The sequence below is a fragment of the Perognathus longimembris genome, chromosome 5 (assembly GCF_023159225.1).
Source record: "Perognathus longimembris pacificus isolate PPM17 chromosome 5, ASM2315922v1, whole genome shotgun sequence".
Classification (NCBI taxonomy): Eukaryota; Metazoa; Chordata; class Mammalia; order Rodentia; family Heteromyidae; genus Perognathus; species Perognathus longimembris.
This window is the reverse complement of record NC_063165.1, coordinates 54,370,443-54,387,894: the sequence shown is the minus strand read 5'-3', so window position 1 is coordinate 54,387,894 and position 17,452 is coordinate 54,370,443. Positions and strand designations below refer to the sequence as shown.

Genomic DNA, 17,452 nt, shown 5'->3' with positions numbered 1-17,452 from the left:
ATAGTACCTGTGATTAACATTACTGTTTATACTTAAATTTTTGTCAAGAGGCTAGATCTTAGATTAGGTGCTCTTACCAGTAAACAAATAAAACAAAATAAAATGACAACATCAAGAATAGAACTCAATGGCAATAGGAGAAAACTTTTGGAGGTAATGAATAAGTATGTGGCATTGCTTGTGCTGATGATTTCATGAGCGTATACTTACCACTAAATACATCGGGTTTATGCATTAAACATCTAGCTTTTGGGCACATGAATAATACTTCAATAAAGTAAAATGCAGTTAAGTAGTCCAGATACAGTGGTTTATCCCTCTAATCTCAGGTCCTTAGCAAGAGGAGATCAGGAGAATTGCAGTTTGAGGACAGCCTAGTCCAAAACTTACCAAGACCTCAGCTCAACCAAAAAGCTGAGCATGATGGTATAAACTTTTAATCCCAGGTATGACAATCCCATAAGTATGACAATCACTATCCAGACCAGCCTGGGTAAAAAATTATGGCCCCTATCTGAAAAAAACTAAATAGCTCAATTGGTAGATAGAGTGCCTGCCTAGCAAGGACAGGGCCCATATTCAAACTGCAGTGTCACCAAAATAAATAAGTAAATAGCAATTTTAGATTCAAACTGTCATCCTTGACTCTAATTTAGAGTCCATCTTCTTTTCACATTTATGCCAATATTTATGTTCCATGAAAGAAAGAAGTATTCTTCCCCCTATAAACATAGCCTCTTCTATCCTCAGTATCTTCTGTGCTCCACCTGTTAATAAATCTCCTCCTCTTGCCTCAGGCCCCAAGTAACTATCTATTCCTTTCTAGCTGTTTCTGTACTTTTCTTAAAATGTGCCTATATCTGAAAAAGATAGGCACAGCCTTTAGTAAGCCTGGGCCAGCCAACAGAAATACACCCTGACTTTGCTGCAGTGTGCTGGGGGTATCACTGTTTAGCAAAGAGACACTGTCTAACTCCTGCAGTCTATGGAAGCCTGCCATACAGACAACTGTGTGCATCCAGATATCACTCTAGTTTTGCCTCATGTTTCATTGGGCATGCGCAGATGTGAGTGAGGCTGTTCAGTGGCCCACAAATGGAAAGGCTTACAAAGGCATGCAGAGTAAAATTGGCAATTTTATTATTCTAACTGAGCCACAAAATAAATGCTTTGGGACATGCTAGTTCACCAAGAGCATCCTGAGATGTTAAGATCTGCAGATCAGATGGTCCTAGTTGGAGTGTTGTCTTCTAGAAAAATGAGCAATCATCTATTTCTCACGAGGAAGCAGAAATGAAGTCAGTATGATGTAGTTGCTAAACTTAGTGGTCAGAGACTGTGCTCAAATATGGCCATGGTCAGCTTTCTGGCTGCTAGACTACCTCTGGTTATTTAGCACAAATGTTTTACTTTGTTTGAAGACCTTAATTCTTAATTCTCAGAGAGTAATTGTCATTTTCAGAATATGTGATGATACCGAAGAGTCCATCCTAAAATTGCATTCAGATGCATGTGGATGGAAGGCAATATCACTCAAGTGCCAGGAAAACCATGAATATTCATTAGTCCCTCATGATGATGATTAATATCCTTAAATTTGGCAGTGTCTGAACTCCTTTATGGACAGTTGGGCTTGTGAATGGCTTATTCTATATGAGAAATTAATTTGACATGATAGTGAATATTACTATTGTCTTTCCTTAAAGTTTATCAGAACAGAAATTATATCTGCAAAAATAAGAGCTTACAAGTACTTAGCGCAGTTCATAGCACCAAACTATTTGACTAATAGAACACCTTTGGTCAGGAAATGTGCACATGAACATGTATGGCTGCAGTGCTCACTGGTACAGCAGTCTCAGCTTATCGCTAAGCATCCTGGTAGTGTGAATTTTGGCAAATCACTTACAACCTTCCATATTTTACAAAACAGCAATCGTACTTCCTTTCTTACCTGTGCCCCATATTCTCTTCCATTGTTTTCAATGTATAGGGATTGTATAACTGTATGGATTCATCTAATATCTTTGGCATATTTATAAACCTTGTTTTATTTCCTCATTTTCATATAGAATTTTGCTTTGGCATAGAACTTCAAACATATTCATTGTACATTAAAAGAAGCTTTCAGTGTGCAAAAAGAAATCTCAGAACCCAATAAAGCTTTACTTGGGACGTTGACATATCTTTAGATAAATGATGCATTTTCTGTTTCTTGTTTTCTTTCAGGCCAACCGAGCAAAAAGTATCCTTGGACTGGTGACAGCTGCTGTTGGTGCCTTCTCATTCCTGGGCTTGCTTCCAGTGAGACAAAGAACAAAATTCCATTAACAATTTACTGAAGAGATATTGGAACTGAAAGACTATATGAGAAAGAGAAAAAAGATTTCCTGGGATGAGTACTTATTTTCAGTTCCTCAGTATTGTTCCAAATTTTGATAATGGATAGCCAGCTCCTTAATAAATTACTTACTGACATTATCTTCTCATTGAGCCAAGGCAGTATTTTTTTCTCCTCCTAGCATAGATTTTCCTTAAAATCTATGGCAGCTTAAACAAAAAGCCAGTAGCCTTCTGAATGAGCCTGTAAAGGATCTTAACAAAACCAATAGTATATTTCATCTTTTACTATAAATGCTGTTTTCTTTTTCCCTAAGGATGGCTATTTTACCAGAGAGATAGAGAACCAATTATGTGGTTTTGAAAGCAATGTTAAAAGCCCCAAATTGTTAAAGTTGACATCTAAATTCATATGCCTTTTCTTGTAAAATATGAAACTAGGAAATTAAAGTGTTTTGGCTAGGCAGCTTCAAGAACTCCATATGACAATCCATTTGAAAGTATACCCTTAACCTTTCTGTACCTGTTTAGGTGCTAGAAGGCAGGAAGGGGATGGAAGACACTCTTTTAGAACTTGTTTTTGTGTGCCAATAATTGGGACTTGAACTCAGGGCCTGGGCACCGTTCCTGAGCTTTTGTACTCAACTCTGTTGTTCTGCCACTTTGAGACTCAGCTCTACTTCTGGCTTTTAGGGTGGTTAATTAGAGAGAAGAGTTTCACAGACTTTCCTTCCCAGGCTGGCTTTAAACCATGATCCTCATATCTCACCCCTTAGTAGCTAGGATTTGCAGTTATGAGCCTGTAACCAGATTACTTTTAAATACCATTGCAATAGAATCCTTGGTGGCAGCAGATAAAGAAAAGTGGGTTGCTGGTTGCTTGTACTTGTAATCCTAGCTATTCAGAAGACCAAGATCTGAGGATTATAGTTCAAAGCCAGACAGAAAAGTCTGTGAGACTCTTATCTTCAATTAACCAGCAAAATGCTGGATGTGTAGCTGTGGCTAAAGTGATAGAGCACTAGCCTTCAGTTTTGAAAAAGCAAAGGGACAGCAGCCAGGCCATGAGTCCAAACCCCAGTCAGTATCTGCACCAGAAAACAAAACAATAGTAATAGAAGGCTCCTATTCCAGTCTGCAGAGGCTTCCCAGAGTTTGTCTTCCCCCTTTCTCCTTAACAAACTCCTTACTTTCTTATGGCCCTAACTTTGTTTCCAGATAACCCCTAGTCTCCCTTCTTCCCTAACACCGGTTTTCTAAGGAGGTATGAAGCTTAAAATTATTCTTTCACTTTTATTGCAAACTCAGAACTTTGTGGGTTTTTTTTATTTAATGTTCTAATCCTAAGTAATCATCAACTAATGAGCAGTTTTCTAGAGTTGTCAAGATTAAGGTAAAACTAGAAGCAGTTTAGCTTTTTGGTTTGTTTTTGATTAAAGATGTCTACAGAGAGTAACTCTTAACCCAAAGCAAGAGACTTGGCTCTGGCAGAGGTACAACACTGGCCAGTTAGAGAGATTAGAACTTGGAACCTGAAGTTGGAACCTTCTAGAAGAGTCTGGATATCTCCACTCCAGAAGGCAATCCTAATTGTACTGAGTAGTATCAGAGCTGCACTTTGAGATTCCTGGATTCATTTTCTCATAGTGTTCTAGCCCTGAAAAATCTGAGCTCACAGACTTAGTCATCAGCTCTTCATTTTGGCAGAGTAGCGCCAGACTGCCCATTCTGTTCTCTCACTGGTGATCAAATGCTTTAAATTTATTTATTTATTTTTTGTAGGTCATGAGACTTGAACTCAGGGCCTTAGTGCTGTCCCCGAGCTTTATTGCTCAAGGCTAGTGCTATATGACTTTGAGCCACAGTGCCTCTTCCAGTTTTCTGGTGGTTAACTGGAGATGTGAGTCTCATGGACTTTTATGCCCAGGCTGGCTTTGAACCATGATCCTCAGATCTCACCTTCCTGAGTAGCTAGGATTATAGGTGTGAGCCACTGGTACCTGGCTTGTCAGGTGTTTTTATCAAAATTTTTTTCCAACATCTTGAAACCTTACTTTTAGCAATCAGTCATGGAGTTCATCTTATCATGTCCCCAAACAGAAATGTGAAACACAGACCCATCACTTACCTGATACCTAATGAGTTGTTGGTAAAACTGAAATGAAAAAAGCCAAGCCTTTATTGAATAAGTGATTTTAAAATATCTTATGCAATCTAAACACCACACTGTATCACTTGAATCTTTTCACTCTAAAAGTCAAATTACTAGATGCAAATGTCAGCTTAAGGAAATTGGGCTACCATATTTTTTTAAATGTTGAACATTTCTTTTAATCATAAGCTGAAAATATCTTTTAAGGCCTATTTTATCTTGTTATTGGTAGCAACTAAATTAGGCACACTTTGAAAGAGCTGTGAACACAAGAAAAGGTTAAAAAAAAACAACAAAAATGTAAGAGGGTTTGTTGTCATAAAACTCATAATGTTATGGCCTCAATTGCTAAAATGCTACAAATATTTTTCCATCCTGCAGACTTCAGAACTGTACATTGAATGCTATTGTACACAGAATCCACTCATCATGGATAGGCACATATGTGATATTCATGGTATGGAACTGACTAGTTTCCTAGGATTTTGGGAAAGTGTAAAATTAGCAAAATTAGATTTACTATTCTAAAGAGAGCCTACAAGGTAATTTTAAATGTTCATCCCAGATGAATTTGCTCTCGACTTCACATTCAAGCTATAGTGTACAGAATATATTATTAAAGAATGTACCTTTTTCTGGTTTTCAATGTGCATATAAGATGATTCAGATAATATCAATGAAATACAATGTTGAAATAGAAGTTTTTCTTGAAACATGAGAATTGCCATGTTGTAGTTATAAACATTATGGATCCATTCCCTAGGACTGTCTTTGTTTGGTAGTGCAGGGGTTTGATCTCTGTTGTAATGACAGTATACCACTTGTGTCGAGTCTGCAAGCCTGCTTTCATTGCTGTTTATTCTGGTGTTAGAATCTAGAAACCTTTTTCTGCCCTGGATGGCATTAAACTGAGATCCTCCAGACCTTAGCCTCCTGCAGAGCTGGATTACACCCATGAGGCAAGAGTGCCCAGCTGCTTAGGATTGCATTTTAGTTTACTCTTTTTTTTGTTTTGTTTTGTTTTGTTTGGCTCAAGGCTAGCACTCTACCACTTGAGCCACAGCGTCACTTCTGGCTTTTTTTCTTCTATCTATGTGGTGCTGAGGAGTCGAACCCAGACCTTCAAGTATGCGAAGCAAGCACTCTACCACTAGGCCATATCCCCAGCCCCGGTTTCCTCTTTTTATAAAGACAAGCAACGCTGAGTTTGGGCCCGTTTTTAGAATACAGCCAGAAATGTTCATGAATCAGAAACAAACAAGAAATAAAGGTGTGAGACTTTGAAAAGTACAGGGTGCATTTAGAGAATATTATTTTCATAGACTATGGAGCCTTCTAGGTAACTGGCCCTCAAGAGTACACTTTGGGGATTCCCATATTTTGATGACGTTGCTTAGATACTAGCTCTACCCATGCTAAGATCATATTCAAGTACCATAAACACAAACCTCTGCAACGCCCCATTTCCACAAAACTCTGCTTTATTATAGAGTTAGGGTTGAATTCTCATATTTCTCTATTAAAACAATAGGAAAGAAGAAGAAGAAGGGGGCATTTAGTGACCTTGGAAAAGATACATATGTAACAATGCTTCTCAAGTGAATGTAAGACTTAAGGAAACTTGTAACAAGAATATAACTTTCAAAGACCAAATATTTCTTTCACTTCCCTTTGTCCTATTAAGGTACAAGCTTTTAATTTCATTACCATGACAGATGTCCTGAAACAACACAGTAGGAATGCAGTTTATTAAAAATGGTAATCCAAACATGCATTTTCTCTGAATAGTAAATGTTGTGATCAAAGGTAAATGCAAGCTCATTTTCTGCAAGGCTCAGAACATTGAGAAATGCACTTAGAATGCTGGGATAGAGAGAGGAATGTAAAGACATACTATTTTCACCTCTCCACATGCAATGGGAAGGTGTCACAGTTACACATGCATGATGACAATTCTGATCAGAGTCTGGTCCAAAAGTGCTGCTCTGTGGTTTGCCCCCTCAATTTGAGTTTTCCTTCTGGAGCCTGTTCTGGGTCTTCATAGCCTCTGTTGATGTACAGCCCATTTTTTACATCATCTGAATAATCTGTCCTGTTGGTGGGAGGCCACGTAGCGTCTGCTGCTAACTTTCTTTGCCAGATCCTATATTGACTTTTAGAGTAGAATCCAAATTCTTTCTTGATCAACAGCCAGAGCTCTCGGTTTTGAAGGACAGCATCCTGGAAAATCAAATGGGAAAGAGCAAAGCATTGTACATGTGCTCCAGCCTCCAGGTAGCTGCATCATCAGGCTGCATCATCAGGCTTCTTTGAGATTCACCTTTGTTGCAGCCTTAGCTACACCTCCCTATTCTTCCCTTCAGAAATTACAGCTTAGAGATCTGCTGAAAATTTTCAGCCTTTCACCTCTACCTAGTCACATTCTAGCTAGTGACTCACCTAGAATTTTTTTTGTGACAAACTAAGAATGATAAAAATAATGTATTAAATATCAAGAAAAGAAAACTTGGACTGGAAATGTGGCTTAGTGGTAGAGTGCTTGCTTAGCATGCATGAAGTTCTGGGTTCCATTCCTCAGTACCACAGAAAAAGCCAGAATGGTGCTGTGGCTCTAGTGGTAGAGTGCTAGCCTTGAGTAAAAGAAGCTAGGGACAGTGTCATGCCCCGAGTTCAAGACCCAGTACTGGCAAGAAAGGAAAGAAAGGGGGAGGGGGAGAGGGAGAGAGAGGAGAGAGAGGAAGGAAGGAAGGAAGGAAGGAAGGAGAAATAAATAAACTTCCAGATGGTTTGGTAGAGGTAGTAGAATATATGCCTTACAAATGTGATGCCCTGAGTTCAATCTCCAGCACCACCAAAAGGAAGAAGATAATAGAATTAGTCAAATTTTTACTCTGCTAAATTTTCTGCTATACACAGTGTTTTGTAACTATAGTTCTTACATTTTTTTGTTTTGTAGCAATAAGAATATAGCCATAATCTTCCTAATAATTAGCTTTAATTCTGAAACATTTCTTTCCAAATTACTATATAACTATTTAAATGTTTAAATTTTACATTTTGCCACAGTAAACAATATTATGCTGAGAATATGTGTGGTTTTCTTTCAGGCTCCTTTTAGGTTATGTTTGTAAAATATAGTCTCAAAATGGAATCCTATATTAAAGGCTTTGAGAAACTTTATCTTTATTGTACCTCTCTATCTATACACATATCTATAGATACAGAGAGATATATCTCTAGATAGATAGATATTCTCTATATATGGTTGATCACTATTCACAAACTAAAATTCATTGCATATTTTTTACCTTTCTCTTTTAAAACCTGCATCTAAACCTTTTACTGAGTGGATAAAGCAATTTGCTGACAGTGAGTAGAAGAGACATGCTAGAAAGGAAGGCCTGTAAGGTCTGAGGTTGGTGAGAATGAACAGTAGAGTCCTTTATTCCTTCTCTCTTGATTAAGAAAGGCCTCCTAAGTGTGCACCTCACTCCAAAAGGTCTTGTTGAATTTTAGAGCCACAAGGTCACCTGGCCTTGCCTTTTCTAAACTATTGGGAATGTTAGAGAAGTTAAACACAATGATTTCATATGAGGCCCAGTGAGAACTGACTCAATAGTTCATTTTCTTGGGGAAAAAACCCACCAGGATCATTTCTTAATAGCCTCTGAATTTTTTTTAATCATTGTCCAGGGAATTTTCCTAAAGAGAACATACACACTTAAAAAACAAAGTATTCAGTGATGTCAGACCAGCAGTTGTTTCTGCCATGGGCACATGAAGGAGGCATCTCTGAGCCCGCCATGTAGGAGTCATGAGCAAAGCAGACCCTACAGAGCTAAAAAAAAATTATGGATAAGAAGCTATCTTTGAAATTCAATGGTGGAAGACATGTCCAAGGAATATTGCGTGGATTTGATCCATTTATGGATCTGGTGATAGATGAATGTGTGGAGATGGCTACTAGTGAGCAACAGAACAATATTGGAATGGTGGTTATACGAGGAAATAGTATCATCATGTTAGAAGCCTTGGAAAGAGTTTAATAATGACAGCTAATCAGAGAAATCTGCATTCCCTCTCCAAAAGACTACTTAACTGTATAAAATTTTGTCATGTACATTTTTATAATTAATCTTTTTCAGTAAACATTTTCAGTAATAAAAAACCAAAGTATTCTAGTAACTACCATATATAAGACCACAATAGTTCTCTAAAAATGAATATCTGTTGAAAATGCAACACCCATCATTTGTTGATGAACAGATCAATATTTTTTTCCCTAGAAAAAGTATTTTTCTCCAGGAGAATATTTAGAGACATACAAAAATTACCTCTACAAAGAAGGCCACGCAGAAGTGGGTCAGGGATGCCACAAAAATGGAAACTCTCCATGAAGTTATGGTGGGGATGAACTTTGAAAAAAGAAATGCGACCATTAAATATTGCATATCTTTAAAAATCATATAACCACCATTGTACATTATCTTACTTAAGTACTTGCAATAACTGAGTGTGGAGGGTTAGCACTACTTTCTCTCCTTACACATGAGTAGATAGGAGGTCAGTGATTTGCCCAAGTACTGACTCAAAGCAGATAATCAAGGGCAGAGCCAGAAGCCAACTGGGAGCTTCCTCTATGGGCTGTGCTCTCCAGGGCTGGATGGCTTAATAGTATCTATCTAAGCAAGCTCACCCCGGGGTGGTAGTAGTGAGACAGAGGATACTGAAAGTTGTGCACCCTTTCTCACATTCATCTTCTAAGACACAGGGCAGCTGGTGTAAGATTAATCCATTCATCTATTAATTGTCTTGCTTCTAATTATCCCAAAGCAAAATCCACTTGGAGTCCATTTATCAGTAACACTAACATAAGAGTAAAATGTAATGTAGGGCAGAAGAACAAATTTGTTTTGACTGAGTGAAAATGTTTTGAATAAATAATATTTCTGACCCTGAATCTAATGGCTTTATGTGGAAAAAGCCATTTATAATTTTGCAAGGAGTTTAGCCAACTCCTATCAAAGATGAAAGGATCACAAACTGATCACCAGATTCCCTTATTTATTAGTTGTAAGAGCCCTAATTTTCTGTGGTTATGTCCATAGTGAAAGGGTAGACTAGAGAGCCGATTTCTGACCCACAGAGGCTTGGGAGTGGGACTCAGCTCCCTTGAGGTTTATAACCACAAGATCCTTCAACACCCTAAATTCTGATCAATAACCTTGTTGTGGGTAATGCTTGGTCACTATTTTCTAAGTAGGGGCAGCTTTATCAGAGTAATGGAATGTAGTAGATTGAATGGAAGGGTTTGGGGGAAGGCCAGTAGGATCCAAGAGCAGAACCTGGCCCTGGCCCAGGCTCCCTGTGATCTCAGTGCTCCCACCAACTTGATCCTCGAAGGCTCTTGGTCTAGAAAGCACTTTGTTTGGAATGACTTACTTACACATTAGTCTACCTTCTTTCTTTGTTTCTGAACACTTTGAGAGCAGTGACTTCATCTTTTTAATCCTAATACTGAGAAAACTCTGGAGTTCATAGTGTTGTTGTTGGTGTTTTGTTTTGTTTTTGCCAGTCCTGGGCTTGAACTCAGGGCCTGAGCACTGTGTCCCTGGCTTCTTTTTGCTCAAGGCTAGCACTCTACCACTTGAGCCACAGCATCCCTTCTGGCTTTTTCTATATATGTGGTGCTGAGGAATTGAACCCAGGGGTTCATGTATACAAGGCAAGCACTCTACCACTAAGCCATATTCCCAGCACTGTGTTCATGATGTTTTGAATGAATGATTCTAGATTCTCTCTTTAAGGTCCCTGTGCCTTCCTGCAGCCTTCTGGCCATTGTAACCAATCTGTCTTACACACCCTTCTGAAGAGTCTTCCCTGACTTGCTTTAGAATGAGATCTAAACCTCACTGTCTGCTCTGGACCACTCAATCCTTCCTTTATTCTTTCTTTTTGTTAGTCAGACTCCCTCAGTCTTAGAGATTCTTCCAACTCCTCTGTAAAGAAAAACTTGCTTTTGATTTTCATCCTTCCTACCCTATGTTCTTTGCATTTCCAAGACAAATGAAGTTATTTCGATATTTTCTACTAGTATACAGACTAATGGCTGTTTCCTTACCAGAAACAACACTGTGTACTACCTTGTAAAATCTAGCTTGGACCTTAGTCAAGTTCCATTACTCCACGAAGCCTCCCATGACAATTAGCACCAAAATCATGACAAGAGTTCCTCCCTATGTTTCCCCAAATCTCTATATTCTCTTCAACTATGGATAGCATCAGGTGACCAGGCCACAATGTCACTCAAGAATGGCTCATCCTCACTGTACAAGTGTAGCCTGAAATCAATAGACTAATCCTTCCCTTTCTCTTATATCTCTTACAATATTAGGTTCAAAAACAAGTTCAGAACTTGTTAATGAATTTAGTTTTAACTCAGTAGAACCTGGATTGAATGATGTCCATTCACATAAAACTGCACATTGGCCATATGCAATGTTAAAATGTTGACTATGTCTAACAAAGCATGACTGGCCTGCAACCTTGCATTTTGTTTCCCTTGCAACATTAAAAGTCTCTATTATGTGTTTAAAATTAAATTTGGAGAATTAATTATATTAATACATAGGTTTGGTAGAATGTAGCAGAATAAAATATGAAAACCCAGTATTTTGGATATGAACAAGATAAATGTCCCAAAGGACAACACTAATAATATGAACACATGTGAGATAAGAAAGGTCAGATGTTTTTTTCTTTAGTAAATAGAAACAATTCCACAATATTTAGTGGTCAAAGAGAATACAGAAACAATTAACTTGTAAATTGCAGTGCAAATATGATACAGATGAATCTCACATTCTTCTAAGTAGCACTTACCTCCAATTTTTGATACAGCTCTTCAATGTCAGCAAACAGAATGAAAATTGTCATGCCCAAGGCAAATGTCAGTAGGAATGAAAATGTATCTGCAGAAACATCAAACATTATTTTTAGATGCCGAATGTTTTCTGTAATTGGGCACACATTGCAGAATCAATTATCTTTGTTGGGCAAATACTAGATACATCTTCAGATGTGTTGATATATCCTCATATGTTTTAAAATATGTTCAAATTCTTGTAAGATAAAAGGTGATATCTTAAAAATCTTCCTCATGAGTCTGGAGCTAGAAGCTTTTAATTAAATGTATTACAGGAAACCTGGATCCCTGGTGCTTGAGTACGAGACGTACCCAGCCCATCAGAGAGACCCTGACACATCCTTCCTGCCCTTGAGTGAGTGACTTCATTATGTGGAATGAGCTGTCAATCATCCTGCAGCATCTCCTTCCTCATTTCCAGGTGACTGAAGTACACAGATCTGTAACTAATGATAAGGTCCTTCCACAATCTGGCCAGGTAGCCTTTCTAAATTGATCTCCAAGTGTCCAGTATTCCACAGTTTGTTTTTTTTTTGCCCTGGCTCACAAATTGTCTTGTATACATAATATTCTTCCTGTCTTAAGCACATTCCAATCTTTCTTCACTTAAGGAATCCAGTCCAAGTACTATGTTCCTTTCAAAGACTCCTCAATCCTCCTATAAACTTTATTTCATATGTTATATATTGCTTACTAAACAAGCTGTGGCCATGTGAAAGTGACTGTGTAATTCAGTTCTCTGGAAATCTGACTTGATAATAAGAAGTAAGAAACTATTATGTAGAGCTGCTGGGTTCCTTCTTTCCAACTTTCCCCATTTCTCTTTTTTTTTATTTATTGTGAAGATGATATACAGGGGGGTTACAGTTATATAAGTAAGGTAATGAGTACATTTCCTTCCTCTCTCTTTTTCTCCCATTCTCCCCAACTCCCCTTTCCTCTCAGTTGTAAAGTTCATTTCCAAGATAGTGTCTACTGTCACTGTTTTATTGGGTTTCCCTTTGCCCCATTGTTTCTGTGATTCCTTTTGCCTTCCCCAAATCAGATAAATTTATATATATGAAAAAGTGACAACATGGAATAAACAAAAGGAAAATAATTAAAAAAGAATAACTGCAAACAGTACTCTTGTTTCCACTTCTTGGAGTTCATTTTGAGAAGCATCATTTTACATGATCATATTCACATAGCTAATAATTAGAATATTCTAGTTATTACAAATGGGCTGCCCGATTTCTCTACTTCACTTTGGGGAATAAACTCCCCAGGATGTGTGCATGCAAAAAATAACTGTGAAGGCTCAATAACCTCTTGATGAGCTTAATTTTAACATCTCCAGCTCAAATAATACTCAACAATATAGAACTCCACATAGTCAGTGTCTGATAGAACATGATCAACTTATAAGTCTATGCTTTCTTTCCTCTTATAACTACATTATTAAATATTGAAACTGTAAAAAAAGGTTCATTATTGTATTACTGGATTAATTTCATTGCATTGATATAAGATGAAAGAATAAAGTATCCAGACATAATGTTCCATCTCATTTGAACTCCTGTGACAGTCAAAGATTATGAGCAGGACATTTTGTAAAATATTGCTTTAGAACTGTTGGAGATAAGATTATCAACATCAGGCTCAGACCTTACAATTGAACAAGTGTTACTGTGAAGTAAATGATTTCACAATCCTGATAACTTATATTTAAAATTCCCAGCGCTGGAGGTCTACAAGCTACTCCTGCCCATCAATTCTATATCTGTTCCCAATAGAAATCGGAAACAACCACTGCTCTGCAGCAGCCACTGTTTTTGAAGTGAGCCAAGTCCTGTTTCACCCACCATGCTCACTGACACTCCACATTCTGAACACAACTTGATGTAGCACCTCCCAGAAGAGTTGTCTGCCTTCTTGAGAAGGGTGTGAGGCAGAGAGAAGGAAAGAGAAAGAACTTGACCATCCTGGTGATAAGATCCCAGGAAGAAAGGTTCCTCACTCTGGTTAGATGACTATATTAGGGAAATATATAAGAATTTTTAAGCATCCATTATACATGCTAGATCCTTCAAATGCACTGTGGTAGGCCATTTGTATGAAATGCCTCCTTTAAGCTAGATGGCAATGGCTCATGCTTGTAATCCTAGCTACTTAGGAGGTTGAGATCCAAGGATAGTGGTTTGAAGCCAGCCTGGGCAGACAAATCAAAGAGACTCTTGTCTTCAACTAGGTGGGAAAAAGCTTAAAGTGAAGATGTGGCTCAAGTGATAGAGTACCATGTCTTGAGCCAAAAAATTAAACAAGAAAGTAAGGCTATTAGTTCAAATCCCAATAGCCAGGGACAGTGCTCAGGCCCTGAGTCCAAGGCCCAGGACTGGCAAAAAAAAAAACATAAAAAAAAACCCACAACAAACAAAATTGAAATGAAGTTTTTTCCTATGCTGCTGTTTTTTTTTCTGTTATCTTTACCTTTTCTTGTTAGTAAGTTTATATGTTTGGGGGAGAGCAAAGGGGACACAAAGAGTGGAACAAAGGGTGAACAAATGCAGAAGCAATACTCATTAGACACAATATTGCAAATGAACTCTACAACTTGTGAGTGGAGATGGGAGGGAAAAACTGGGAGAGTGGGAGGGAAGGTGTGACACTGTCCAAAAAGAAATGTACTCATTACCTGACTTAGTAACTATAACCCTTCTGTACATCACCCTTACAATAACAATAATACATTTAAAAAGAAAGGAAGAAGGAGAGAGAAAGAGAGACAGAGAGAAAAATGAAAGAGGGAAGGCAGACAGACGGGCCTCATTTAGTTCTCCCCCTGAGGATGGGGGTTCTAATTATACAGAAGAGGAAAAAGAAGCATAGAATGATTAAGGTAACTTTTCCACTATTATAAAGCTGCCCAAAGACCAACTTGCATTTGGATTGGCTAAAACTTTTTATAACTCACCTTGACATTCATGTTTGGATAAAAGAAAAAAATGGATCCTGGTAATTCACAGGACAGGACCAAGACACTGTTGGTGTCTGTCCTTACGTGTGGTCGAGTGAGCTTCTGCCCATCAGCTCCCTTACCTGGGCACATTACACCCAACAGTCAATCTGGAGTTACTCCAAGTGCTTCTACCCACAGGACTAAGTTGCAACTCCAAGAAGGGTGGGGGAACAGAAAAATATTCAGAATGACAAATTAACATTCACATACTTACAGTTTGAATAGATGGGTTTTCGAAATGGCTTTCCCTTAGAGAATATAAATGCCACTGTGATGCAGTTGAAGGTAATAATGGGCCACAGGGTGGTACTCTCAAAACTGACGACAGAACCAGGAACCAGAGTTGCATTTCCAGTCCAGTTTCTTTCCACACTCCCATTGGTTGAGAAATTACTTTGGTTGGCCAGAAAGCACTTACTACAAAAGAATTGCCAGCAATTAAGGAACTTTCTATTCTCTTTCCACCCATTAAACTAAAAAATGTTTAATCACTGTCATGGGACTTTGGTTTTCAATTGTTTCCAACTGGTAACTACCAAAACATATTTTGTTCATTTATTGAAATGACAAAGAAGAAATAAAATTCAGAAGCCAGGGTTGTTCCTTGGCTGGCACTCCATTTAGAATAAGGAATTGGTTTTTAAAAGCTTGAACAACAGTACAATCAGAACTCCCATGAAGTAATGAAAATAATCTGTAGTCACATTCTTACACAAAGATGGACAGGTAAGCTAGATGGTCTGAATTACAGAGTTTAACACCAAAATGTACCTGGTTCAATCCATTAAGAAGGCTGAGGGGTGGTTTGATGCAGCTCATTAGTAAGAGCTGCATTGGTTTCCTATTTTGCTTTGGCTACACCATTTTTTTTTCCTATTTTCAATCATAATTTGACTTCTCAGAGTGCAGATACTTGAATGTAGAGACAAATATAGTTTTGAAACTGAATGAAATTGTTTATTCCAGGTGATATTTGTTGATCTGGGAGTCTTAAACATTGCTTTGTCTTTTTCAGTCTATATTTCCCTGATTCCCGGGGCTCTGAGGACTTTGTATTCCAGTGGAGTGATGGGAGTTCATACATGCCTCATTCAATAAGAGCACTTCCTTTTGCGGTGAGGAAATCTTCCTCAGGAAAAAAGAAAGCTTGAGAATCCATGATATAATCTACCTTTATATTTGAAGAAGTTAAAAACCTAGACTTGTGAGTAGAACGTTTCAAGGCAATCAGAACCATGACAACTATCAATGAGTATTTTAACGGTCACTTGAAAACTACAAAACAGGTTAGGCAAATATCTCCTATGTCTCTGTATCAGGGCCCAGTGAACTATGGATCCCAGACTAGGTCCAACTTACTTTATTTATTTTCATAAATAAAGTTTTATTGGAACATAGCCACACCCATTTATCTATATTTTTCCTTTTTTTTGTATCATTATCTAGTTCAGGCACTTCTCCTTTTCCTGTGTTGTATTTTATCATTTATGTTTCATAGGCTGGAGACATAACTTTTGGAACTCAGAATATTAAGATATGTCCTTGAGCCAAATTGGGTATACTTAAAACTAAGAGGATGAACTCACCTGTATCGGTAGACCTCACAATACCATGGCTGTTGCTTTACAGAGAGAAATGCACACACTTGCACAATGCCAGTGAAAAGAGTATTCAAAAAGATGGAGAGCAGCAGAGGGGGAGAAAAAAGTTGTCCTGCTGGGCGATATGGTGCCAACTTCGGGTAGGCATGATTCCAACTCACTGAAAGGCAAGTGCAATTTTCCCTTTACAACTTTAGTATATCAATTACATAAGTGCATATTGTCATGAGCCTTGTGTTAGAATTCAATTGACATAAACGTGAGGCATATGTTTATACTTACATGAACACATTAGCTAATTGTGCATTTTGTCTGTAGTAAGGGTATTACCACAAACATTGATTCCTTCCATGATTTGATTTCATCTTCACAAGCAAAAAGTAACAGGCTACACAGTTCTTTGACTAATATTTTTACCATATCATGTGGTGCTAATACCTTTTCTGCAAGTAGACTAAGCAGAGATGGTGTTTAAAAGAAGGGCTTCCAAATGTATCCAATGCCTAATGTATGAAACTGTAACCTCTCTGTAATTCAGTTTGATAATAAAGACTTTAAAAAAAAAGAAGGGCTTCCCAGTGGGTGAAAACACTACTGTGTTTATTATTATTTTATTATTTCTCAGTGATGATGGAAAAGTGAAGAACTGGAAGGAAGGGAATAAAAGCCTATAAGCCTCCACTCTTAAGTCATTCCACCAATATATTCTGGGTACTGGAATGTACCAGTCACTGTGGTCAGTGCTAGAATGGTGTTCTGTTCTTCTCTAAATCAACATGTAGCTACAGGGCTGCTAGAACACATCTGATCCACTTGGGAAGAAAGAAAAAACTAATTAAACAATCTAACTTCTTGATAATGTTAAGATATATTATCAGGCCAAGCTCATTGGCACACATCTGTAATCCTAACCATTTAGGAGCAGAGATAGGAGCATTCCACTTCAAGGCCAGCCTGGGAAAAGTTAATGTAAAACCCTGTGTGAAAAGCAAACTAAAAGTAAAAGAGCTAAAGATGTGACAGAAGAGATGTTTAATTCAAACCCCAGTTCAGGGATGGCAGGAGCTATACATTGCATTTTTTTATCCCAGCATTTTTTTTATAATTGAAAAGGAATTAGAAATAATGAGAAACTGAAGAGGATATATAATTTTTAAAAGATGACTACATTCTTCTTAAACACTATATATTCTCATAAGCCCTAGAAAGTAAAATGCACTCAAGTTCTTAAGACATAGTGGGAAAGAGATATGGTGAGATGAATTAAAAGCTGTATTTACAGATCTGTTTTACAGTCATGTTTCAGCCCTTGTCCTTATATGTGTCACCTCTACCCTTTCCTGGTTTCTTTGTTGCAAAGAAGAAAATAGAATGTATATACTTAGGTTTATGTTCATATGTGTAGGGGCAGAAGGCTAGGGAAATGGTGCGTATTT

At 37.8% G+C, this 17,452-nt stretch overlaps 2 protein-coding genes and 1 pseudogene across 3 annotated transcripts in view; 2 read left to right on the top strand and 1 right to left on the bottom strand.

Moving 5' to 3' along the window:
• Plaat1 (phospholipase A and acyltransferase 1) overlaps positions 1-2,481 on the top strand; it is a 28,975-nt gene extending 26,494 nt beyond the window's left edge. For both annotated transcript variants that reach the window (XM_048345999.1, XM_048345998.1), the window contains one exon: positions 2,230-2,481. In XM_048345999.1, coding sequence (XP_048201956.1) covers positions 2,230-2,331 — 102 coding nt within the window. In that variant the 3' untranslated portion in view covers positions 2,332-2,481. The remainder of the gene's footprint in view (positions 1-2,229) is intronic.
• A 3,970-nt stretch (positions 2,482-6,451) lies between these two features.
• The window catches only part of Atp13a5 (ATPase 13A5), a 117,632-nt gene continuing 106,631 nt past the window's right edge, over positions 6,452-17,452 (bottom strand). The window contains 5 exon segments of the mRNA XM_048345838.1: positions 6,452-6,712; positions 8,827-8,907; positions 11,375-11,463; positions 14,630-14,832; positions 16,002-16,176. Coding sequence (XP_048201795.1) covers positions 6,452-6,712; positions 8,827-8,907; positions 11,375-11,463; positions 14,630-14,832; positions 16,002-16,176 — 809 coding nt within the window.
• LOC125351309 lies at positions 8,307-8,644 on the top strand (annotated as a pseudogene).